At 41.1% G+C, this 26,001-nt stretch overlaps 1 protein-coding gene across 2 annotated transcripts in view; it reads left to right on the top strand.

Moving 5' to 3' along the window:
• The window catches only part of BMP7 (bone morphogenetic protein 7), a 101,753-nt gene that overhangs the window by 70,057 nt on the left and 5,695 nt on the right, over window positions 1-26,001 (top strand). The window contains exons 2-5 of one of the 2 annotated variants that reach the window (XM_083357434.1): window positions 6,760-6,952; window positions 19,454-19,602; window positions 22,224-22,436; window positions 24,484-24,560. In XM_083357434.1, coding sequence (XP_083213560.1) covers window positions 6,760-6,952; window positions 19,454-19,602; window positions 22,224-22,436; window positions 24,484-24,560 — 632 coding nt within the window. The remainder of the gene's footprint in view (window positions 1-6,759; window positions 6,953-19,453; window positions 19,603-22,223; window positions 22,437-24,483; window positions 24,561-26,001) is intronic. The other variant, XM_083357435.1, reaches the window with a different exon arrangement.

The following is a 26,001-nucleotide window of genomic DNA, read 5'->3' on the forward strand; positions in this document are numbered from 1 at the left end:
CTAGACTTTATTGAACAGACTGGGAATTGTCCATGTATGTTGCTGCAGTTGTGGTGATACTGGATCATAGCTTTCAAAAAAATAGATATTCTCTGGTTTTATTGTGAGTTGCAGTCAGTTGAGTTAAGGGGTTCAACACATTTGATAAAATAAAAGGTGTCAGAATTCTACTCTGAAGTATGCTCAGCTTGAGGAAAGGGCAGAAGTTGACAACTTTATTATTTTCTTGATTCCTCAAGACATTAGGTGTTAGCTAAATTTCATAAAACAAATGCCACTGTTTGTGTTTTGAATTCCAAGGACACATGTCATTGCTGGAATCGGTAATTTGCTGGTGTTTTCTCTGCTTACTTTGTGACCATTTGGCTTTTCTTGATCCTAGCCTTTTTACAAGTAAAATTATTGTTATTTGAGCTCTTCCATTTTAATGGCTATAGACTTTAATGAATTAAAACAAATCAACAAAGAACTAAAATGTGTGAAATCAAAGCATAAGCATGAAGTACAAGGGCTATTATGATACAGGAAATAATATTTCTAATTGTGGCACCTAGTTGGGTGGCATAATATCCAGATCTTTAGTTTAAAACCTAGAATTTTCCAAATGATGAAGAGAGCAGAGGAGATTTAAGGTATATGAGTAATTTTAGAATAGAATTATGATCTTGGAAGAATGTTAACTGTGTATAAGTTTAAATTATACTCTCCCCTCTCGGTATTAATGGTTAAATTTTGTGATTGTTAATTTGAATTTGAATTTTGGTCAGGGTCACATGCAAATGAGATGGGAGTATATAAATTCAATCAATCAGTTCTCTTCGATAATCAATCTAATAGTATCTTTTCTCTTGTAAGTTTTGATGCTTTTTCCTGATGTACTTCAAACAGTACAATTAGAACATAATGTAGTTAGGAAATTACACAGACAAGCATGTGAGAGTGGGATAATGCACAGACAAGATCCACTTGGTGCCTAAGACATGTAACTACATTCCAAACATGGTCATAGTGCCTGGATGCTGGCATGGGAAAAAAGCTGTATCATCTCAGTGACAAAACATTGTGGTGAGTTTGGAAAAATGTGATCAAATACAACTCAGACAAAGAACATCTGGATATACCCTCCAGAACAAATGACTAACAGGCAGCTATACTATATAAAATGGATTGCTTTGAAAAGCTCAGGATGAGATTTGACTCAACGTGTGTGTCTTGTGTACAAGAAACCACATATTGACCATCTTACTTTGCTGCAATATGGAGGTGCTTGTGAATTGAATGCTGTTTTTGCTGGGGTTGTTTTTTAAAAAAATAGTGAGAATAGGAACAGTTGGTCAAAGTTTCCGGGAAAGATGATTTAATGGACAAAGGGAAAGCTGGGGAGAAAGTGATCCTGTTGGAATTCTTAGTATGATGGGAAACAAGCTGAGTGTAATCAAATTCATGTTTTGGGTTTCGAGAAACCACTTTTAATAAACTGAAAAGAATAGTAAGAATTCCATGGCAAGAGAAAATAATGGGGAAAGAAGGCCAGGTGGGTAGGAGTTCTTTAAAAAGGAGCCATTAAAATAGTTACAAAAATATGGTGTAAAAATGGGTCAGTAGAGGAAGCGTACAAAAGGAATTCAAATTTCTGGATTGTACAAATACCAGGAGGATTAACTCTTAAAGAGACTGAGGTTGGTGACCAATGATAAAACTTAACCAAAAAGTCCTTTTCTAAATAAATGAAAAGAAAAGCAACAATATGCCAGTTATTAAATGGAAATGGAAAAAAGCTAGAACATTAAGAAAAGAAAGAACTACTTTAATCCCATTAAAACTCACATTTTCTCCAAAACATGCACATGTCGTTTCCCTGGCAAATAGGAAAAAGCAACTTTCAAGCTTAAGGTTGACATCCTTGCAGAATACATCATGGTGACCTGGATTCAGAACACCAGGATTTTATTCTAAGATATTGAAAGGACTTGCTAAGTTTGTCTGAAACTTTTATTTTATTTATCAAATTTTGAATCTGCCCATCTCCCTCTCAGAGAGACTCTTGGTGGTGTACAAATAAAACACTATATAAAATTTGAAAAGAGGCAAGGATGATTAAAATTTAATGTTAGAAATTAATTAAAAGGCCAGGAGAGGGCTTTCAGGATACTGACCTTGCATATCCATCTGTGCACCCCAAGCAAGGCTACAGCTATAGTATATAAAATATAGTATACTATAATATATAGTATAATATCATGATTTCACATTTTTCTGAAAGGCCAGTAGAGTGTGTGTGTGTGTGGGGGGGTCCATCTTATCTCTGGGGCGAGAATGCTGTCTTCCTGGACGCCACCAGTTGGAATTCTGATGCTGATGAGATCCACAACGTATGTTGCCTACCTAGCCTTGTAGGATGGACTGATGTAATAGAACAAAGATAGTTCTATAGGTAACCTGGACCCCATACCTTTAATTTATATAGTCAACACTTCGAATAGGACCCAGAAACAGACTTTCCCAATTATCTTTAAGAAATCCTAATGAATGAAGAAAGTTTTAGGTGATTTTTGTCTCTACCTTCTAAACGGAGAACTCAGGTAACTACGGACCAAACAGTGTGATATCAATACCTGAGAAGGTTATGGGTCAGATCATTAAGTGGTAGATCTGAAAGTGACCTGTGACATTCTGATTGGCAAGTTAGTTAAACATTGAGAATCTCTTTCTGCAGTTAAGCGCTTGGGTAGAATATTGTAAAAAACAGATTGTATTGGATTGTATTTTGTTGTTAAGCATTGGGAGTAGGAATAACTCCATAGCAGTCAAGTTTAATAGATAATAAAACTAATTGATAATAATTGTATTTAAATCTGGAACATACAGAAGGGATAAAGATGATTATTGTGGAAAGCATAATCAGTTATTGCAGTGCAGAGGAATTTATATGTACTGTATTTAAGGAAGGTTGTTGGTAAATAGCAGGGTTTTGGGTTTTTTACAAACAAGTACCATGTAAATAAGGGACGCGGTGGCTCAGTGGGTTAGGACGCTGAGCTTGTCGATCGGAAGGTCGGCAGTTTGGCGGGTCGAATCCCGAGTGCCGTGTAGCAGAGTGAGCGCCTGTTACTGGTCCCAGCTTCTGCCAACCTAGCAGTTCGAAAGCACGTAAAAATGCAAGTAGAAAAATAGGGACCACTGCGGTGGGAAGGTAACAGCGTTCCGTGCGCCTTTGGCGTCTAGTCATGCCGGCCACATGACCACGGAGACGTCCTCGGACAAGCGCTGGCTCTTCGGCTTTGAAACGGAGATGAGCACCGGCCCCTAGAGTCGGAAACGACTAGCATGCATGTGCGGGGGAACCTTTACCTTTACCTTTTACCATGTAAATGCATTGAAGTCCAAATCTACCATCTCCTGCAATTTTTATACTAACTAGGGTGATATTTTCCAAAATGTTGGAGGGCACCAAGTTGGGCAAGATTGACACAGAACAATAAAAAACCATTACAGATTGGCAACTGCAATGAATTGTCATGGACTACATCCTATGTATCCTATTTAACGTTGATAAATGGATTACGTTTTTGAAGAGAGAGTTCAGTGGTCATAAAATGCATTTTTTAAGATAACTATCCTTTGTGTAAAGTAGGAAGTAAAGAACCACAGAGAACTTCAAATGAAACAAAAATATTAAAATCAATATGACCTTCAGGTTTACCACTATTCAGTTCTGATTCAAGCAATATAAGATCATGGGAAGCAATGGACAATGTTATATGAGTCACACCATTCATAGAGTTAGCTGTAGTCCCATTGCTGATTGAAATATGTCTGTTAAATATGTCTGGTTTTATACTTTCCTTACATCGGTACACTGTCTAGCCAACCATACTTGATTAACTCGTTTGTTCCTCATCAGTGATTTCTGTAAAAAAGAGGTTAGGAAAAACACAGGTTTGCCTAAATCGCTAAGTGATTCTTACTTACAAGTAACCTGGAATTACTAGTATGGTAGATGAAGCTAACAGTTTAAAACTTATTTCAATCTTTTCTTGATGATAGGGCTGTTCAGCCTCCTACTGATGGGACTGAGATCCGTCTTTATGTCTACTGTAAGCATAGAGATTGTTGGTAAATGCATTCCTGAATGTGGAGTAGCTTCTGTGCCTCGGAGTGCTTTTATGCAAGTCTGGTGGATTAGTTTAAAGGCCAGTGTAGTCAAGTATCTTGGTTTTTAAGAGTGGTCTGCCTGTTAATGATGGGAATGTTTGTAGATTCTTTTCTCACTGTATAACCACTACTGTATTTTTTCATTGTATTGCAGTTGTTTATATTCTGCTAATCATCATCATCATTGAGAAAGAACTGGAAAAATACAAAATACAAGGACCGGCAAATAGAAGTAGAACAATGGGGGCAAAAGAAAGCAAAGATAGTACCAATAGTCATAGGTGCCTTGGGTGCAATCCTCAAAACACGTGGAGCACTACTTGAATACCATCAGCACTGACAAAATGGACAATTAACCAGAAATCACCTTCAGAAATTGTGGGCACTCCATCACTGGAGGTTTTTAAGAAGAGACTAGACAGTTACTTGTCCTGCTTGAGCAGGGGGCTGGTCTAGAAGATCTCCAAGGTCCCCTTCCAGCTCTATTCTACTGTATTCTAAAAAAATCACCACCAGTCAATTGCAAACTTTACTTGGAACAGCTTATATTCTGCAGTTTATATCTTTAACACTATCAAACCACAACATCGGCCTATCTATCCCAAGTCTTTGGGAAGAACCCGATTAGTGGATAAAAAATGCCAAATCCAAATCCATATCTTTCCATCCATACCTATGGGTTACTATGGGTGCCACCAACCATAGTAACAAATATTGATGTGGAATTCACAAGGGAAATTAACTCAAGTATCTCCTCACCAACTATATGGAGAGCCATATACTGTCTCCATTGTCTCAGTAGGTGGCAGCACCTGGTTGATATTGTCTGAGCTAAAAATATTAGCAGGATCAGGCCTGATTAGACCTGGATAGAAAACATCCTGGGAATACAAAAACTATCTTGAGTAATCCCAGAAGAAGGCAGAGGGTAACTATTTCCTAACTGTTGCTAAGAAAACTTTATGGAGATATCCATGAAGTCATCAGAAGTTGAGTTCAGATTGAGGAAAGTGATAATTAGAGGTAATGCATAGCTCTTGTGATTAGTAGCTAATAGGAAAGTTAGTTCTCACCCGGTCAGAAAAATAAACTATGATAACCAATCCAGTGATTGTAAAAATAAAGGACAGATAGAAACAACCTGGCTTGCTCAAAAGAGATGGACAAGAAGGAGAAGAACATGCAAGAGAGTTTGAATACTGTTCTTATAGAAAGGTTGTTTTTTTTTTGAATCACAGCAATTATTGAAATTCTTTAGTTATTGTTTCTATTACTTTTTTCAATACTTATGACTCATCTGTCATCAGACAACTGTTGAGAGACAAATTTATGGAGAATAACATAAGAGTGTTTATGGAGTGATACCACATTTTAAAGCCATCTGTGCTAATGGCCATGGTCTATATATCTTCTAGAAGCAAATTCCATTGTTTAAGCATGAGTTCTCTGAAGAAATATTTCTTGGCAAAAAGAGTGAAGTGACATGTTCCCTCCCCTCCATTTGTATGGGTTTTTTTTGCAATTCCCACTCTAATCTTGCAATTTCTCATGTCCTCCTCTCCAAGTACTAATCAGGGCTTGACCCTAGTTAGTTTTGTTGAGATCAGCCACATCTAGTTAGGTACCATCATCTGTGGTGATTCTGCCCCATTTTAGTGCTCTCCCAATGTTGATAAAAAAATTTCCAGAATTCCTTTGCATTCTGTCTGGTGGTTGAAAGAAAAAAAATCTAGTTAGAAAGCCTAGTATACCCTATATCGGAGGTCTCCAACCTTTTGGGCACCAGGGAGTGGCTCCATGAAGAGAGATTTCCCACGGACCAGAGGGGGTATGGTTTCATGTACTGCCTGCATCCTGCGGATGGGGCTTTGCTTGTTTGCATGGACCAGTTTCTGGCATGCTGCGGACCAGTGCTGGTCCATGGACTTGGGGTTGGGGGCCCCTGCCCTATATGCCCTCCCAGAAACTTCAGTGACAGAGGATACTAACAGCTTTCTAAGATGGACCAATAAACCCACTTCTGCCAGTTCACTATATGGGACTTAACAATACTCTAAAGTCTAGAGGAGATCCAGAGATGATCAGTAATGTATATCTGTTTTATCATCCTCTAATATTGTACTTCATATTATATACTGTGTAATTTTTAGGTAGTCTGGGTTTGTGATTGTGAAATTCAGACTGGATTGGCTGGGTTGCTCAGGAAGGAAGAGTGCACAGATCCTTCCCAGCATCTGGCACGTCCATCTAGTTTGAATAACACAGCAGACACTTAACTCTGCAAAGGTTTAAAATAAGTTGCAGTAATAATATCCTCCCATCCCTTGGATACATTCTCTTCTCTACCAGAGAAGAGAATATGCATAACATCTAATTCAGGGGTCTTCAACCTTGACAACTTTTAAGACTTGTGGACTTCAACTCCTAGAATTCCTCAGCCAGCATAGCTGGCTGAGGAATTCTAGGAACTGAAGTCCACAAGTCTTAAAGTTGTCAAGGTTGCAGACCCCTGATCTAATGCATACATGTTAATTCTGCCATTGGATATTTTACGGGTCACTAAAGAATTATTTGAGCCAATCATTTCCTTTTTTCTTTTTGCAGTGGAACATGACAAGGAGTTCTATCATCAGCGCAGCCATCGTCGTGAGTTCCGATTTGACCTCTCTAGGATCCCCGAGGGTGAAGCAGTAACTGCAGCTGAGTTTCGAATTTACAAGGACTACATTAGAGAACGTTTTGATAATGAAACATTCCAAATCAGTGTCTACCAGGTTCTCCAAGAACATCCAGGAAGGTGAGTGACTAAAAAACCCCATTTGAGTTGTTCGCCGGAAACCTAAGAGACTGTTAAGAATGAAATGTAATTCTGTAGTGCCTGTAACATGATATGTGTGTGTGTGTGTGTGTGTACACGTGTGATGCTTGCTTGTTATTTAGTATCTCCTCCTCTAAAGACTCAGGGCTGAATGTGTGAAGTGATCTTCTAAAACTTATTTTGTTGAGATGATATGGAAACTCTGTTTTTAGCACTTGACCTCCAGAGGCTGTTTCTGTTCAGCTTAATTATCCCCCTTAAAATGCAACTATACTTGTGCACTTAATGTATTTAGCTTTGATGTAATAATCAAGAATTGAGGTGTAAGCCTTTGAAGAGCAGTTGGTTTAATTAATGTAGAACTTGCTTATGAAACAGGTAGTAAGATTAGGACAGTTCCACGAGGACTAGAAGATTGCTTGGTGGCTCTGTTGCTCAACTGCACTGAGTTCCTCCATGGCTGGCCAAACAGGACTCATTTTGCTAAACTTTCAAAATGGTTTTATTTTCAGTCCTTCGAATGGTCAGAGTTGCAGGATCTCCTCCTATCTGAATCATGTTGAAAGCCTTCACACTGCTTGAGAATGGCTTAATATGGCAGACTTCACACTGGGACTCCAAAGACAGATTTAAATAATAGGAGAGCAAATTCCAATTGAAAGTTAGAAAAGAGCAACGGAGCAATAGCTATTGGATAGTGAAATAGTTATCCAGATAGGTCAGGGGTAGGCAACCTTGGCTCTTTTGTGACTTGTGGACTTCAACTCCCAGAATTCCTGAGCCAGCCATGCTGAAGGGAAAGAGAGAGGTTCCAAGCTGAGCCATGCTGACTCAGGAATTCTGGGAGTTGAAGTCCACGAGTCATAAAAGAACCAAGTTTGCCTACCCCTGAGATAGGTAGTAGACTTCCTGTCACACTGCTTAAGCAGAGGATCTGTCACTGAGGAGTCAGTCAGAAGAGAGCTGGAAGGGACTTGGAGGTCTTCTAGTCCAACCCCTTGCTCTAGCAAGAGCACCCTATATCATTTCATATAGGTGGCTGTCCAGTCTTTTCTTAAGAACCTCCATTGATAAAGCACCCAGATTCCATTGTGGAAATCTGTTCCACTGGTTAATTGTTCTCACTGTTAGAAAGTTTCTCCTTAATTTCAGGTTGCTTCTCTCCTTGATTAATTTCCACCCATTGTTTCATGTCTTGCCTTCTGGTGCTTTGGAAAATAAGTTGACCCCCCCTCTTCTTTGTAGCAGCCCCTCAAATACTGGAATACTGCTATCATGTCACCCCTAGTCCTTCTTTTCTCTAGACTGGCTGAAGTCCCCTCTGATTCTATGATTTTGTTAGTTGAAGTGTTGCAATGCCTGTAAGACTTTTTAATAATGATGTGACTGGTGGCATGTAAAATATGGATGGAAACTTTAGCTATTTGTTGTTTCTGTTCTGTAACCACGTCAAGTTTTGCAATCTAAAGTTCATTCAGGAGTTCAGAAAAGGGGTCCAGCCATAAGCAGACTCTAAAGCTAGGCCAAAGGTCAACATCAGTGTATAAGCAACTAGGATGCTCAACTGACGATCAGAAGAGAAGCTTTTGTAGCGTTCCCACTGATGAGTAAGCCTTTATTCACATGCCAATCTTTTTCTCAAGAGAGCATTCTTTTGAAATCCTTGGTACTCTCTGAGCTTGGTGGTTTTGCAGGCTCCAATTGGGGTTGGTCACTGGAACCAGAGGCTTAATCTTCCAAGCTTTTGGACTTGTGCTGGAGCCCATCCTCATCTGGCTCCAGCACAAATCCGAAAGCACAGAAGACTAAATTTCTGGTCCCTGTGACTGACTCAGATTAGATCATGCAACATTATCCTGGGACATGTATATTTGCCCTCATTGGTGGTTTTCTTTCAGATGTTTCATTACCAAACTAGGTAACAACACAGAGCATTCCTTTGCCTAGCTATTACCACCTCTTTTGCTGCCCATCATCCTAGTGATTTTATCCCAACAAGAGATCTCTATCTCAGGAAACAAAGATGAAGGATCTCCTCTAAATAAATAGGAGTCACCTGTTCCATTTAGGGGTCATAGTGAATGTATCTCAGGAGCTTCTAATCTTCTTCCAAACAGAAATCCTTTGGGGTCAGAGTAGAGTACGCTGCTCAAGCCTTGCTACTGTTTACTCCTGAACAAGACATATGCTTTCTTCTATCAATCAGTAAATAGATAGCAATAGCACTTAGACTTATATACCACTCCGTAGTGCTTTACAACCCTCTCTAAGCAGTTTACAGAGTCAGCCTATCATCCCCAACAATCTAGATCCTCATTTTACTGACGATGGAAGGCTGAGTCAATCTTCACCAGGTGAGAATTGAACTGCTGGCAGTTGGCAGAATTAGTCTGTAATACTGCATTCTATCTACTGTGCCACCATGGTAGGTAGGTAGGTAGGTAGGTAGGTAGATAGATAGATAGATAGATAGATAGATAGATAGATAGATAGATAGATATTCAATTTATTAATTGGCATGCCTTTGTAATTTTACTTTGTTTTATCTCTCCTGAATAAATAACAAACCAAGTCTAATCTTTGTGTTAAAAATAGGACACGAAGCAAACAAATTATTTAGTTTGGAATGACTTCCATAAAATGGATGCTCTTCTTACAAGACTGCTAATCCATTATTGCTGCTCAGTATATTATGAGATACCAGGACAGAAAAGTTCCAAATAAGTGTGGGAAAGATGATTCCCTTTGATTTCTCTTCCTGAGGGGGTTTCCCTCCAGGCCTGCTGCGTACACAGGATTCCAAATAACTGCAGGAAAACAGATGCACTGTACAGCTTCCCAGCTGACTCACAGCCTGCACTGAGCCATGCCATGCCTTCATTTCAGCCAGGGAACTGAAAGGAGAAGACGGGGAGGGGTGGCTTTTTCCCCACATAAGGTTATAACCCAAGCAGTAATTTTCAAGAAGTATCTGTTTGCCCCATTTCCCCCCAAAGTAAACTTTCATGGAATAGATTTGTGAGTAATAGAAGATGATTGAACCAAGCAAATCAAATCAAGGGAAACCATGGAAATCCCACAGCAGCTCTCAACATTTAAGGCTGAGTGTAGTGCTTTGTCATCCATGCTTCCTGTTAGTGCTCCTTAATTTGAAAGCTCCCAAATGAATTTCAGTGTTCAATCAATCAGAATAGAGCTGGAAGGGACCTTGGAGGTCTTCTAGTCCAGGGCTTTTCAACCTTTTCACCCACTGTACCACTTTTAGGATATAGCAACATCTGAGTACCACCAGTCTCCTAGCAAGGTGTCAAAAACTTGACCAAAAAAAAGAGGAAAAAAGTGATGAAGTACAGGTAGTCCTCGACTTACAACAGTTTGCTTAGTGTACTGTTCGAAGTTACAATGGCACTGAAAAAATTGCCCCCCAAGCCACAGCCGAGCAAGACGCCTGCCTGCCCGGCAGCACTCTTCCTCCTGTCCGAGGTCTTCATTGTGAGCATTTCTGTTGAGGATTGTCAGTGGTTGTGGGGTGGGGGGGGGGTGTTTGTTTTTATTCCCCCCATCTTCTGGATGGTTGCAGCAGGTTTTGGTCACTTCACATGACCCTGGGACACTGTGACTGTCATAAATATGAATCAGTTGCCAAGCATCTGAATGGAAATCACAAGACCCTGGAGATGCTGCAACATTCCAGCTGATCGGTGCTTCTTCTGGGCTCAGCAGAAGCACCAGGATCAGCGCCGAACTCCAGCTGGAGCCTGGTGTTGATCCTGGTGCTTTCACTGAGCCCTGTCAGCCCCAAAGAAGCGCTGATCCTGGTGCTTCCGCTGAGCCCTGACAGTCCTGTAGCTCCAGCCATCTCTCGCTCAGGCTTGTGCAGTGCTACCACCGGTTCAGCTCAGTCCCCTCCCCTGCTACCACTTTTCTAGGATGGTGGCGTACCACCTGCCAGGTGCCAATGTACCACAGGTGGTACCCGTACCACTGGTTGAAAAGCCCTGTTCTAGTCCAACCCCCTGCTCATGCAGAACACCCTATACCATTTCAGACAAGTGACCATCCAGTCTCTTCTTAAAAACCTCCAGTGATGAAGCACCCACAGCTTCTGAAGGCAAAGCTGTTCCACTGATTAATTATCCTCACTGTTAGGAAGTTTCTCCTTAGTTCTAGGTTGCTTCTCTCTTTGATTACTTTCCATCCATTGTTTCTTGTCCTGCCCGCTGGTGCTTTGGAAAATAAGTTGACCCCCTCCTCTTTTTTAGAGCCTGGCTGAGTAGCAATGAGATCTAACAAACTGGCAGAGAAGCTACAAAGCTTTCTCTGTTTCTACATTGACTGTCAAAAGGAAGGGGAGAGTTTGATGTCCCAATTTTCAAAGGGCCACCCGAGGAGTACGGGAGAGTGTCCTAGGACCTTGGTCAATTAGTAGGACACCAACTGCTCTGTCTGGCAGCAGAATTAATGAAGAGACCTTTCTTGTTATTTTACACCCACAGGTAATTTATGAAGAGGCCAGATGAGATTGGGTAGAATTTGGGTTTTTTTACCTTTATCGCTAATTACTGTTGCTCTTAAATCTGGGGGTGTAGAGAAGCACATAGATGATCTTGGAGAAGATTTGCAGCAACCATTAATAAAATGTAAGCTTAGCTCAGGAAAACAAGGAAGCGTGAGAAAGAAAATCTTGATAGTCTTTATATAAAAGGTGGGGGGGGGAAGGAGAAGGCTGCCAGACTTTCAAGATCCTGTTGCTATAATAAAATAAAATTCTAATATTTCTTGTGGTGTCTGTTTCTTAGCCTGGTCTACATTGAAGGGTAGACATGAGGTTCCTGGGTAGTAAAGGTAAAGGTAAAAGTTTCCCCGCACATGCGTGCTAGTCATTTCCGACTCTAGGGGCCGGTGCTCATCTCCGTTTCAAAGCCGAAGAGCAAGCGCTTGTCTGAGGATGTCTCTGTGGTCATGTGGCCGGTATGACTAGACGCCAAAGGCGCACGGAATGCTGTTACCTTCCCACCGTAGTGGTCCCTATTTTTCTACTTGCATTTTTACGTGCTTTTGAACTGCTAGGTTGGCAGAAGCTGGGACAAGTAACAGGCGCTCACTATGTTACGCGGCACTCGGGATTCAACCCGCCAAACTGCCCATCTTCTGATCGACAAACTCAGCGTCCTAACCCACTGAGCCACCACGTCCTGGGTAGTATGTGTATTTATTTTAAGAATCTACATGGCACTTTTGTTCCATTTGCATTGTAAAATATTCTCAAAATCGTAAATCTTCAGAAAAACTCTAGCTAATTACACTTTTAGTAGGGGATACCCTGATCAGAAATAGTTGCCACATTTTCTTGAAAAGTACCTGGCTAATGTACTACAACGAAGGCTTTCTTTCTAGTAAGCTGTACCTGGGTTTGTTCCCCCCTCATGGTGCTTATAGACCTTGGGGCTCCCTATGCCCCCTATGCTATTTGATTTTTCTAAAATATGATTTTAATTTAAAAGGAGAGTGAAACGATGGCACATCGTAAAGCAGATTGCCAGCCTGAAGTGCAATTCATTTCCAGGAATTTGCTGAGCCCCATAAGGTAAAGGTAAAGGTTCCCCCGCACATGCGTGCTAGTCGTTTCCGACTCTAGGGGCCGGTGCTCATCTCCGTTTCAAAGCCGAAGAGCCAGCGCTTGTCCGAGGACGTCTCCGTGGTCATGTGGCCGGCATGACTAGACGCCAAAGGCACACGGAACGCTGTTACCTTCCCACCGGAGCGGTCCCTATTTTTCTACTTGCATTTTTATGTGCTTTCGAACTGCTAGGTTGGCAGAAGCTGGGACGAGTAACAGGCGCTCACTCTGTTACGCGGCACTCGGGATTCGACCCGCCAAACTGCCGACCTTCTGATCGACAAGCTCAGCGTCCTAACCCACTGAGCCACCGCGTCCCTGCTGAGCCCCATACATACCGTAAAATTATTATAAAGCACTGAAACAGTTGCAGCCATTTATAAGAATGTTTCTTTCATCATTTCAGATTTGTCCACAAGCCCCACAAGATTATGTTTTTACGATCTTAAGATATGCTTTTTGTTAAATCAAGATTGCAATTAAAGAGTTAGTCCTTGTCATCCAGTTTACCCGGGTATGCATTATACAGAGTACGTAACTTCTCTACAGTACGGTAGGATTCTTTTGAAAATATAGAAGAAGTAACTGTCAGATGCAAAAAAAAGTTCTCTGAAGGTAAGAAGTGTATTAGGAAAAGTACTTTTTAAATTGTTAAATATTTTCACCTTTATCAGATTTTCTGATGAAATTGATTACATTACACTACATCACATTACATTAGATGATCTCGTGCTTCAATAGCTAGAGAAAGATCTTTCATCTGAGGAGTTGGAACATTTTCCCAGCTCCTTAAAAAAAAACAACCCTCTAGTGGCTGGCTGTTATAGTGTTATAGCAGGATAAATGTCACAAAACATAACAAAAGGTCAGCTTGGCATCTCTGCCCTGATCGTCCAGAGTTGTGAGGGAGATGAGCAGTTCTAAAGATGGGTAGACAGATAAATATTGTGTTTCCCTGAACATAAGTGAAGAGGGTGAACAGGGTCTTAATTAGGGCTTAGATAGGGCTTAGATAGGGACGCAGTGAGTTAGGACGCTGAGCTTGTCAATCAGAAGATCGGCAGTTTGGCAGGTTGAATCCCGAGTGCCGCGTAGCAGAGTGGGCGCATGTTACTCGTCCCAGCTTCTGCCAAACTAGCAATTCGAAAGCACGTAAAAATGCAAGTAGAAAAATAGGGACCACTACAGTGGGAAGGTAACAGCGTTCCGTGCGCCTTTGGCGTATAGTCATGCCGGCCACATGACCACGGAGACGTCCTCAGACAAGCGCTGGCTCTTCGGCTTTGAAACGGAGATGAGCACCGGCCCCTAGAGTTGGAAATGACTAGCACGCATGTGCGGGGGAACCTTTACCTTTACCTTTACCTTTACCTAGGGCTTATATTAGGAGCACATGTTAAAATCAAGTTAGGGATTATTTTTGGGATAGGTCTTATTTTCGGGAAAACAAGAGTAGACAAGACAGCTCTAATTCCTAAGCTGCCCGGGTATGAAAGCAGGTACCTAAATTATCATCTCCTGTTCTTGGTCTGAACTACATATATGACATGCACCAGAAGCACACAAAAGCATCTCTGTCTGCTGCCATCTTGTGACTGTCCAGAATTTTTTGCCCATCTATGGTAGCCCTAGAGATGCTCCCTCGGTCAGCTGGAACCTGAATTAAGTAGAACAGGAGACCTATTTCTCAGTTCTAAAATAAATCTCTTTTACTCAGGCCCAACTAGTGCATGGTGCTAGTAACCTCTACACCAGGGGTACCAAACTGCCGGCCCATGGGCCGGATGTGTCATGCTGAAACCGTGCCCACCCCAGCTCCGGCAATGGGGGGAAAAGTCATGATACGTCATGAGTTTGACACCCCTGCTCTACACAGAGTACCATACTCACAACAATGCAGGGAGTCAAAAAGATGGCACTGAAATTAATTTTAAAAAACCTGATGCTTGTGTCTATACTTTCCCTCTTAAATTTATTGATTCCATTTTCCTGGGGTTTTGAAGCAGAGGACCTGATCCTATTCAGAAATTTTTTTAGCTGATTTTAGAGATTACAGCCCACCAGACAGAGGGTTTTTTTTTTTTAAAAAATCAAATCGTCATTTTCAGTCCAAATTCCCCTAAGCTCTACCTCCTGTCATTCGTAGAAGACAGTGGGCTTTAGATATTATAAAATATTTAGAGTAATCATCCAGCCTGCAGAAATCAACAATAATTAGACTAGTTGAAAAGTTTGGGAATTAATGCCTTGGTATCTGGAGGCTTCACAGGGTATGGAAAGCTTGTCTGATTGTTAGTCTGATCCAGAATAGCTCTTATATATATTTTTTTAAATATATTGCCTTGCAACACAGCTGTAATTGGCCTTTATTTGTTTTAAAGAGGCCATCAGACTATCATTGCATGTGTTTATATTATTACAACCTGTCCAGAAGTCAAATTAAGTTGAAATAATTATTCCCCCAAGATTAAGGTCAGGTGTGCTTTAGCAGCTAGCACAGCAAGTGAAACTACTCTAGCAGTATCTTTCTTTTAGCTTTCTCATCAAGTGGCTACTTTCCTGCCAAATTGAGTGATGCATTGTGATACCAGTACGGAATAAGGAAGACACTACAATTATTTCTTTTTCTTCGTAATCTAAGAAGCTGTTGGAAGATGAATTGGTGTTGAAAATGCCTGATGTTGTTGGGTTAATTTGTTAAAGCAGGAAGATGTTGTCAGAATAGGTCCTTAATTCAGGTCTAAATAACCTCATTATGGTAGACATAAGGTTCCACCCTCTGATTCTATATTTTCATAATTTATTGTGCATTTTTTAAAAGCAATACTCAGTAGGGCATTATTGTGTATCTCTTCCATACATTTCCCAATATTCTGCCAATTCCTAAAGAGTCCTAGGGACTTTCTATTACACTTAGAAACAGTGGTGAGATTCAGCTGGTTCGCATCACTTCGGCAGAACCGGTAGCTAATTTTTTGTTGCCCAGGCCCAGAATGGACTTCCAGAAGCGGCATCCACACAAAGAACCAGTTATTCACATATTTGAATCCCACCACTGCTAGAAACCTAAATATTAAGATGTGTTTCTGATGAGCCAGCATGAAACTATGACGGAATTGATGAGATGAAAACTTTATTCCTGCATTTTGAACTTCCGGTATGTCAGAGTGTCTGTGCTTGGTGTTTGGCAGATTCCATGCTTAGCTGAATTACTTTTAATTAAAAATCACATGTAAAAGTACCATGCGGTAAAGCCAAGCCCAACTCTTTAGCCCATTTTTAAAGACTATAGTCTCAAGAGTGCTTCTTGACCCTTCATATCCTATGCTGTGGAAACATATAGGACAAGGTCAGCAGAAGTGGTAAGGAGCCTGCAAGAAAACGAAAGCAGGTGATTGGGAATGTTCTCATTTGTTTGCCTTCTGATAAATCCAATCTACAATGCCTGGTAATTTCTGAAAATGCTCATAAAGTGGCTTTCAGAACTTACCAGCACAAAAAAAAAATATAAATACCTCTGTTCTACCAGATGGTTCAGTTTTGGTGTGCCACCTAGAAAACCTTGATAATAATTGCCTCATTAGTTTTCATTTAAAAGGCTGAAACAAGAAAGCTTAGCAGCCAGTTTAGGAAAATCCAATTGAATTTAGTAACACTTCAACCAGACTTAATTTCAAATGAGCAAAACTGTTGATCACAGCTGAATTCACTTAATATATTCCTGTTGTTGAAAACTTGCAAGAGAAAGTGCTTACCGTCATGTTGTGTCCCAGGCAGTCCCACATGTGAGACTAGATTTGTTGTAGATGGTCCAAAAGTTGCTTGAACTTGCATAAATAACTGTCCAGATTACAAAGAAATAAAATAGATATTGCTTCTGTCTCAGACCTCATGATTTTCTTGCTTGATCTTTGTGCTTACTCTTGAAGTTGCTCTAGTCCTTTGTTGAATGTTAAATTCCATACCTCTGCTTTTTTAAAAAATGAGTATGCTTTGTGGCTTGGTGCTTCTTTTATCTATAAAACCCTGTACTATCATTGATAGTAGAAGTAGTAGTTCAAGAATTTATAGAGCACCCTAAGATTTTCATAACCACACAGATGGGCTTATCTTTGCTTCAGTTGGAACCCACACAAAGTAATTAGTTATGCAAATATCTATGCAAAAGTGTTCACAGTATGCTTGGCAAGATGACACATGCAAGTCAGCAAAACGGGCTTGTAAATGAAGCTGGCATGTTGGCGTATCCAATTATCAAGTTTGCACAAACAGTTGCAACTTCCAAGTGGCTTATATTAACTATAAATGGATTGTATCAGGAATGTACAGTGGCTGGGGTGGGAATTAAGGACACTATTTAGAATAGCATGTGGGTCACACAAGTTGAAAAATGAGCATGGACAAGGAGATAGAAGTATGATATGATATGACATAACATAATATGGCATGCTATATAATACCATCCATATAGTGAGAGAGGATTGATGGGATGATATCCTCATTCAAAACAATTGAAGTATAATCCAGTATTTATTTTAGGATTTGTGGGTTTCTCCACACTATTGGCCAATGGCTTCAATGAACAAAGAATGACATGGGAGATCTAATATCTGTCGGTCCATCCATCCATCCATCCATCCATCCATCCATCCATCCATCCATCTGAAACACAGGCAAACCCAAAGAAAGTTCTACTCATAATGGCTTGAGAATCTTAGTCAATATTCCCCAGATTCTAGGAAAGGAAAGTTGGATGACATTGAGGCTGATCTCCCTCAGACTCCTTCTTCATGCAGTAGAGAATGTCTCCATAGAAGAGAAGAGAAGTTTTTCTGTTTTCACATGGAGAACACGAGTTTGCTGCTGGAACACCTAATTCGGCTCCAGCTTCCTCAGTTGTGTCAAAATGGTAGGGTAGACTAAAGCATTGTCCATGTACCACATGTGATGCAGTCTACGAGTAGACCTCACCTTAGGACCACAGTTGGGACCAGACGTTCTGTTGCTAGCAAGGCTGTTAAGTGAATCATGCCCAATTTTACAAGCTTTTTACCACAGTTGTAAACAAATCACTGCTGTTAAGTGACTTGTGTGATAGTGAAACAAATCTGGCTTCCCGCACTGACTTTGCTTGCTGGAAGTCAGCTGGGAAGGTTGCAAGGGATGATCACACAACCCCGGATTGCTGCAACTGGCAAAGAGGCATGCCAGTTGACAAGTGACAAGAAATTGGTCACGTGACTGTCGGTATGATGCAGTGGTCATAAGTGTGAGGACTGGTCATAAGTCACTTTTTCATGCGGTTGTCGCTTCGAGTGGTTGTAAGTCAAGGATTACCTGTACGAGGTTTTAGTGAAACTTTCATCGTATATAACTGCCTTAAGGAGAACTGCATCTCAAAACTACTGGAGGCTTCTTCTGTTATAGAAGATGGTCACCGGAGTTTATGGTGAAATAATAGCTTTAGCAGCTTCTACGTGGAATTCTAGAATTCTAGAAGGTATTTGTTATTTACTTTTAGTTTTGGGGTACTAAGGACTGCAGTGGACGAGGCTGAGATGTTCCATTTCTTTTCTTTGGGACTTGGGTTTTTTTTTTAAAAAAATACAATCATAGTTAAGGCTTAATTGATAATATTTATCCTTGTTCCAATCTAAAAAGAGCAGAAAAGTATGCTACAAATACTTGGTGGGAATTTGCCAGATTTTAGAGGCACTTTCAGCAGGTCTTCTGGGAATTGCAAAGAACATTCCAGCCAACAGGTTGTGGATTGCTTTGCAGGTTGGATGCCTGCCTATAATTCACTCTCTATTTTTCAAGTCCTCGCAGGACATGAAATGATTTTCTGGAAAACGTTGAATTGAAAAAGAATTGCCACTGCCCTAGATTGGTAGAGCTTTCTTTTTTATTTTTGGGTGGTGCTTTCCCTCGATTCCTGGTAACTATCTGGACTAGTGTTGGGCCTAAGGCAGGACTAGCACTCACAATCTCCCGGTTTCTAGATTTGTGCTTTTAATCATTATTCCAACCTGGCTTTCAGAACTTTGAACATATTTAGTAGAATAAAACTAAACAAGGACTACTTGTGCTTATTCTATAAATGTATAAAATATTTGTTCAACAGCCAAAATAAAAACTGAAAATATTGGAGGGGAGGAACTCATACTAACTAGAATCAATAAATTGTTCTTAGCGTTACATTTAGACAAATTGTTAATTGTATTTCCTGCATTATGGCTCCAGTTCATTGAAAATGGTATTTTTAAGCAAAATTCTTTACACGGCACCACATATTGTGATCTAAACATGTTTGCTGTTTAAAATATGGGTATGTATGTATGTATGTGTGACTGTATGTACAGGTTTCCCTGTCGTGTTCAACTCTTGGACACAGTGCTCATCTTCGTGTCTTAACCGAGAGAGTCTATTTCCGTGGTCATGTGGCCAGCATAGCTATATACCAAAGGTGCAGAGGAAGCTGTTACTATCCCACCAAAGTGGTACCTGTTAATCTACCTGCATTTGCATGCTTTCGAACTGCTAGGTGGGCAGGAGCTGGAGCAAGGAACAAGAGCTCACCTGTTGCATGGTGCTCAAGTCTCAAACTTGGACTGTCAGCTCTTCAGCTGACAAGTTTAGTGTCTTTAACCACTGAGCTATCATGACTCTCTCTCTCTCTCTCTCTCTCTCTCTCTCTCTCTCTCTCTCTCTCTCTCTCTCTCTCTCTCTCTCTCTCTCTCTCTCTCTCTCACACACACACACACACACACACACACACACACACACACACACAATCTTAATTTTAATTCTAGCAATTTTGAAAGATCTTCTCTCCCATGTTCCTTTTATTTTGTGTCTAGGGATTCAGATTTGTTCTTACTTGATACGCGTATAATTTGGGCTGAAGAAGAAGGTTGGCTGGTATTTGATATTACAGCAACTAGTAATCTTTGGGTGGTAAACCCACAGCATAATCTTGGCCTGCAGCTATCAGTGGAGAGTATAGATGGTGAGTATCAGAAAATAACATTTTAGCAAATCTTTTACAATTTGTGCTTGGGATAATGACCAGTTGTATTTAGAGATGGTGTCACTTTCATGTGTCCCCTTGGTAGGGAAGGTGGTCCTTTATTCAAAGGTATCCTCTGTCCAACCAATATCTGGATTAGCATTCATAAAAAGGAAGACAAGCTCCTTGATTGGTTATTTTCTTCTTCACTGATTTAGCTTCAGGTTATTCTCCTTCACCTCTCCCAAAAAGCTTTTCAAGTGCTAGTTTAGGCTTTCCATTGGCTTTTATTGGCACAGTTTATTATGTGCACCTGGAAGTCATTTTGCCTTTAGATCAAGTACTTTCTTGTTTTGTTTTTGCCTCTGGCAATACAAAGAAACTACCAGAATCAGACATCTTCCTCCTTACTGAATGAAGACTAAGAAGAACAAGCTAAATTTGTTAATGTAAGAAAAGTATATGTGGGCATTGGCTTTAGTCTTATGACCATTTCATTTACCCCATGGAAATTTGAGTCTAGGTGGGATGGTTTTGAAGACATTTTGAAGTTCTAACTGAAACATAAGCTCATATTCAATAGCAAGTAGACCAGAGGTCCTCAACCTTGGCAACTTGAAGACTTGTGGACTTCAACTCGGCTGAGGAATTCTGGGAGTCGAAGTCCACAAGTCTTAAAGGTGCCAAGACTGAGAACCCTTAAGGTTCTCAGGTTACAACCCGTAACCTATTTGGTTATCATTTCAGAGATATTTCCTTACTTAAACCGAGAAACAGAATGACCAAGGGCAGAAAAATCAGTGAGAGTGAGAATGACTTCTGACAGCCATTGGTGGGATTGATCTACACCATGGGTGTCAAAAGTCACGACATCATGTGACGTGTCATGACATATCATGACTTTTTTCCCTTTGCCGGCAATGGGGTAGGCGCAATTTTGGCATGACACATCTGGCCCATGGGCCGGCAGTTTGACACCCCTGATCTACACAGGCTCCAGAAAGCTAGGATGGAACTGGTCTATTGAACCTCTGGATGGCAATACCTCAGCACTGAAGCTACCATAATTTTTCCAAATTTCAATTCCATGGGAGTCACGTGTCCTGGATTTTGGACACATTCTTAAGTTAGCCCAATTGAGGTAAATTGGTTCAAAAATTATTGCCCTATGATGCACTGTTTCACCCAGGTTAGGTTATAGACATGAAAGTTTTAGTAGTATATAGATGATAGTTTCTATTCTTTGATAGTTAAATCCAACAAAGGTAGAAGAAAGAAAGAAAGGAAGGAAGGAAGGAAAGAAAGAAAGAAAGAAAGAAAGAAAGAAAGAAAGAAAGAAAGAAAGAAAGAAAGAAAGAAAGAGAAAGAAAGAAAGAAAGAAAGAAAGAAAGAAAGATAAAAGATAAAAGATAAAAGAAGGAGGGAATTTTAGAGGGGGTTTTTTTACTCTTAGAAAGTTTGGCTGAAGTGAAGCAATGTTAAAAAGGCTAAAGTAATTCATTAGCCTCGGGCATTCTGTTATCTTCTAAGTCTGTGAATGCTTTCCTTCCTGACATATTGCAGCAACAGCTGACTTTGTAAAGTTAACTTGATTTCTTAAATACTAGTTCATATCCTGTTTGTCTTATTATAGTGGCAAGTTGAAGAAAACTCTTTTGCAGCTTGACTCTAGACATACATGCTTGGCAGTAAATCCCTTTCAATTTATTGGCCTCCAGAGCTAAGGAAATGTTCAGTGAATGTAAACTTAGAGCCATAGTGTCTAAAACATATTTGCATCATTTCATCTGAATGAAGGGTATTGCTTTAGAATTAATACAGCTATATTCTTCTTTAAAGTCTTCATGAAAACCCATCAGAGTGATAGTGAAGGAACTTTCACTATAATGAGATTAGAACCCAAGATAGGGAGTTACTGTAGTTAGGAATGAGAGCTTTTTTTATTTATTTAAAACAGGGATCCCCAACCAACAGCTCACAACCGGGCCGTGGCCTATTTGGAAACGGGCTGCCTGAGAGGCAGGCCAGTGCGCGTGTGTGCATGCAGCTACACTCACACAAGTGATGAGCTGGCATGCATGCATGTGTGCTAGTCCACCACTCATGCGGCCCAGTTCCAAACCAAAGAATAGGAGAAATTAATATTGAAGTTGATCTGGAATAACATAGCTTTCAATAGAGGTAATTCCTTCAGGAATGACAAATTTCAAAATAGCAAATGTTTTTTTTAAAAAAAAAATTGAGCCATTTCTCGTATGAAATGTCTTGTATTAATTTACATGTTTAATAGCAATAGCACGTACACTTACATAATCCTGCATAGTGCGTTAAAGCAGACTCTCAGCGGTTTACAGTGTCAGCATATTGCCCCCGAACAATCTGGGTCCTCATTTTACTGGGTCCTCATTTTACCAACCTTGGAAGGATGGAAGGACTTGAGCCCCATCCTGGCTGTGTGTAGAGTTAGCTTGTAGTATTGTATTCTAACCACTGTGCCATCATGCATGGACTATCTTCCTGCACCTTGGAGGCTTCCATTATTGCTGGCATAACTGGAAAATATGCAACATTAATCCACAAAACTCATTTGCCTCTTTCCTCTTCTTTCTCTTTCCACTTAGGACAAAGCATCAATCCAAAGTTTGCTGGTCTTATTGGAAGGCATGGCCCACAAAACAAGCAGCCATTTACAGTGGCCTTTTTCAAAGCTACCGAAGTACACTTTCGAAGTATCCGTTCTACAGGAGGTAAACAGCGGAATCAAAACCGTTCAAAGGCACCTAAAAATCAAGAAGCTTTTCGAGTGTCGAATCTTGGAGGTACGCAAACATTAGGTGTGTGATTTCTATAAAATTAACATTGGGGATTAAGTTAAGAAAATGAAGCTCTTTCCGGTGGTTTTCTCTCCTTCCTTAATTGTTTTGCATCTGAGTTGAGAAGAAAAGAAATCTGAGCCTTGCTTTCTCTGCTGTCAAGATGCTTAGTGGTTGAGAAGTCTTCAAGAATGCTTCTCTGCAACCAACTGGTTTTCCAGTGGTTCTCCTCCTATCTCCTGGGACGCTCGCAGTCGGTGTTGGCAGGGGGGCAGAGGTCGACCCCTAGGACTCTCACTTGTGGAGTTCCTCAGGGGTCGGTCCTCTCGCCTCTCCTGTTCAACATCTATATGAAACCGCTGGGTGAGATCATTCGTGGTTTTGGAGTTGGGTATCATCAATATGCTGATGATACCCAACTTTTTATTTCGACCCCAAACCACCCCAGTGATGCCCTCGCTGTGATGTCCCGTTGCCTGGAGGCGGTTCGGGTCTGGATGGGGAGGAACAGACTTCAACTCAACCCTGACAAGACTGAGTGGCTGTACATTCCGGCTTCCCGGGACACTTGGGATGTTCCACCTCTTTCTATGGGGGGTGAGCTTTTACCCCCTGTGGATAGGGCTCACAACTTGGTAGTCCTCCTAGATTCACGACTCACTCTGGAGGATCACATAGTGGCCGTGACTAGGGGGGCTTTCGCCCAGGTTCGCCTGGTGCGCCAGTTGCGACCCTATCTGGACCGGAAGGCCTTATGTACGGTCACTCATGCGCTCGTGACCTCTCGCCTAGACTACTGTAACGCTCTCTACATGGGACTTCCCTTGAAGACTACTCGGAGGCTCCAACTGGTACAGAATGCGGCCGCGAGAGTTGTCTTGGGAGTTTCCCAGTCGACTGGTGGCCCCCAGGGGGAGGGCCTTCTCTGTGGGTGCTCCGGCGTTATGGAACCAACTGCCGGTAGAGCTCCGGATGGCATCAGACCTCCGATCCTTCCGTCGCGGGTTGAAGACCCATTTATTTGAACTAGCGGGTCTGGCCTGATGGGGGTACATGGGTTTTTTATATAGGCTTGTTTTATTATTGGTTTTAACTTGGGCATTGATTTAATTGTTTTTTAATGTTTGTATTGTTATTTATATTTATGCCCTGTGAACCGCCCTGAGTCCCCTTGGGAGAAGGGCGGTATAAAAATCTCAATAAATTAAATTAAATTAAAATTAAAAACTTAATGGATTGCAGAGCACAATTGGAGTATGTAGTCCATTCTTAGCTCAGAACGGCCATTTTGATCATTCCAAATCTGACTTCAGGACAAAATAGAGATGTTGCTTTGAGTGTTTTACTAGAAAAGAAAAAGGTATCTTACTCCCAACATTTCATCTGAAAGCTACTCTCCTAGGTGGAGTAACAATCCATGCTAAGCAGTACATACTGTTGGGCTCCTCAGGCATGACACTTGGAAGAATACACCAACGGACTGAATTTTTATTGTCACACAGTAGTTGCAATCATAATGTAGACAATCTCTGTATTATGGGGAAAATCTATGGAATATGTACCCAGTCTTACTTCCGGAGAGGAGCCATACCAGTTTTGGCTTTTAGTGCATGGCTGCTTCATGATTGGCCACCATTTTGTGCTTTGGGAGGGAGGAAAGGAAGAAAGAGGTTATTGGATTTAGGATTTGCACTTATGCTGCAGTGTAAAGAGTCTGTATTCTTTATATATCCCACCTTTATTATTTTTGTAAACAACTCAAGATGGTGAACATACCTAATACTCCTTCCTCCTTCTGTTTTCCCTATAAACAACAATCCTGGGAGGTGGGTTAGGCTGAGAGATACATATACCCTTATAGGATAGCATGGAATTTTATTGCACTGTTTATAGATATTGTCATTATTTTAGAAAAAAAATAATATTTTTTAAAACGTCATGTATGAATGTAACTACATCACCTCAGCTAGCCTGTGCCTTATTAATATAATTGCCAGACTGGTTGCTGTGAGACAGTTGGTCTCACTTTGCTTTCCCTTCTTTTTCTGTCCAATGCTCTCCAACTCAGAAAACAGCAGCAGTGACCAAAGGCAAGCTTGCAAGAAACATGAACTCTATGTCAGTTTCAGAGATCTTGGCTGGCAGGTAATTCTACTTTTATACTTGGAATTAGAGATCCACGGTGCGCTTTAGTCTACTTATTCTCAAGTGGGTAATGTGAATACTGTGACCTCATTTTCTTATTATGTCCGCTTGTAAAAAAAGCAAAAAAAAAAAAACCCTGTTTCAGCAGGTAAGATCATGGAGATCTCCAGGTTACTTGCAAATAATTCAAGAGCAGGTGTTCTTTGCCTATAGAACAGACATGTCAAACACAAGGCCCGGGGGCCGGATCCGGCCCGCAAAGTGGTTTCATGTGGCCCACGAAGCCATCCTGGAAACAATCAGGGAATGGCCCCCACTGCCTTGGCCCTGGCCCAGAGACCCTCCTTCTGCCAGAGACCCTCAGATCTCTCCCACTTCTGCCCAGGCCCCCATAGGCACCCTTGAGGCGAACGATGTAGAGCTGGCCACGCCCACCCAGTAGGCCATAAGCACTCTAGCCATGCCAACCCAGTAGGCCACGCCCACCCTGGCCATACCCACCCGGCCCCCTGAGGGCAACCGCAATGCTGATGTGGCCCTCAATGAAATTGAGTTTGACACCTCTGCTATAGAATATTCAGATCTATTCTATATTGATATTCTATATCAAATTTGAAGATCACCCATCTCACTCGCAGAGCCACTGTGAGCGGTGTACAATGAAAACATTAAAAACCATGCGTGTTATATTCCAAAAGGAGGCAGTTTAAACACGAGTAAAATAATTAAAGTTAGAAAGGCAGAGGAAGGGCCTTCAAGGCACTGTTCAACACCAAAGTTGTGTGTCTGCGGAGATTCTCAGTTGGTGTCTTTGAAGAACACCAAAGTTGCGTGTTCCTCTGGGAGCCCCAGGCGAGTCAGCAGAGCCCAGTCTTCAAATTCTTTTGAAATGCCTTGCTCCTGGGGGGGGGGGGTTGAGAGTATTCCCAAGGGTAGGGGTGATGGCAGAGAAGGCTCTCTTCCTGAACCATGCCCGTCAAAATATTTAATTTCTATATAAACCAAAAGAATCAGTATTTTTAAAGCCATCTTTAATGGGTAAGGCTGAGAGAGAAGGATTGGCTCACAGACAACCAGCTGGCTCTCATGCCTAAGAGGGAACTAGAACTCACAGTCTCCCAGTTTCCAGCCTGGTACCTTAACTACTATAAGGAGTGAGTACAAATCCAATTTATACACACACATACACACAAACACACACACACACATATATGTAGATCTTTGGTCATTCAGCTTCGTTCTTCACACACTTCTCCCAGAAGACTATCACACACTATCACACACAATGAAGCTGAAGTCACCAGCCTGAGGATGACGGATGAGATTTCGTTGAAACGTTGCCCTGATACCTGCAATTCTACGTGGGAAAAAACCCGAATGACCAAAGATCTACATACAAACACCCGCGAAAACCTCAGAAAACATATATATAAGTAATTCC

This window comes from Vipera ursinii (assembly GCF_947247035.1).
Source record: "Vipera ursinii genome assembly, chromosome: 3".
Classification (NCBI taxonomy): domain Eukaryota; kingdom Metazoa; phylum Chordata; class Lepidosauria; order Squamata; family Viperidae; genus Vipera; species Vipera ursinii.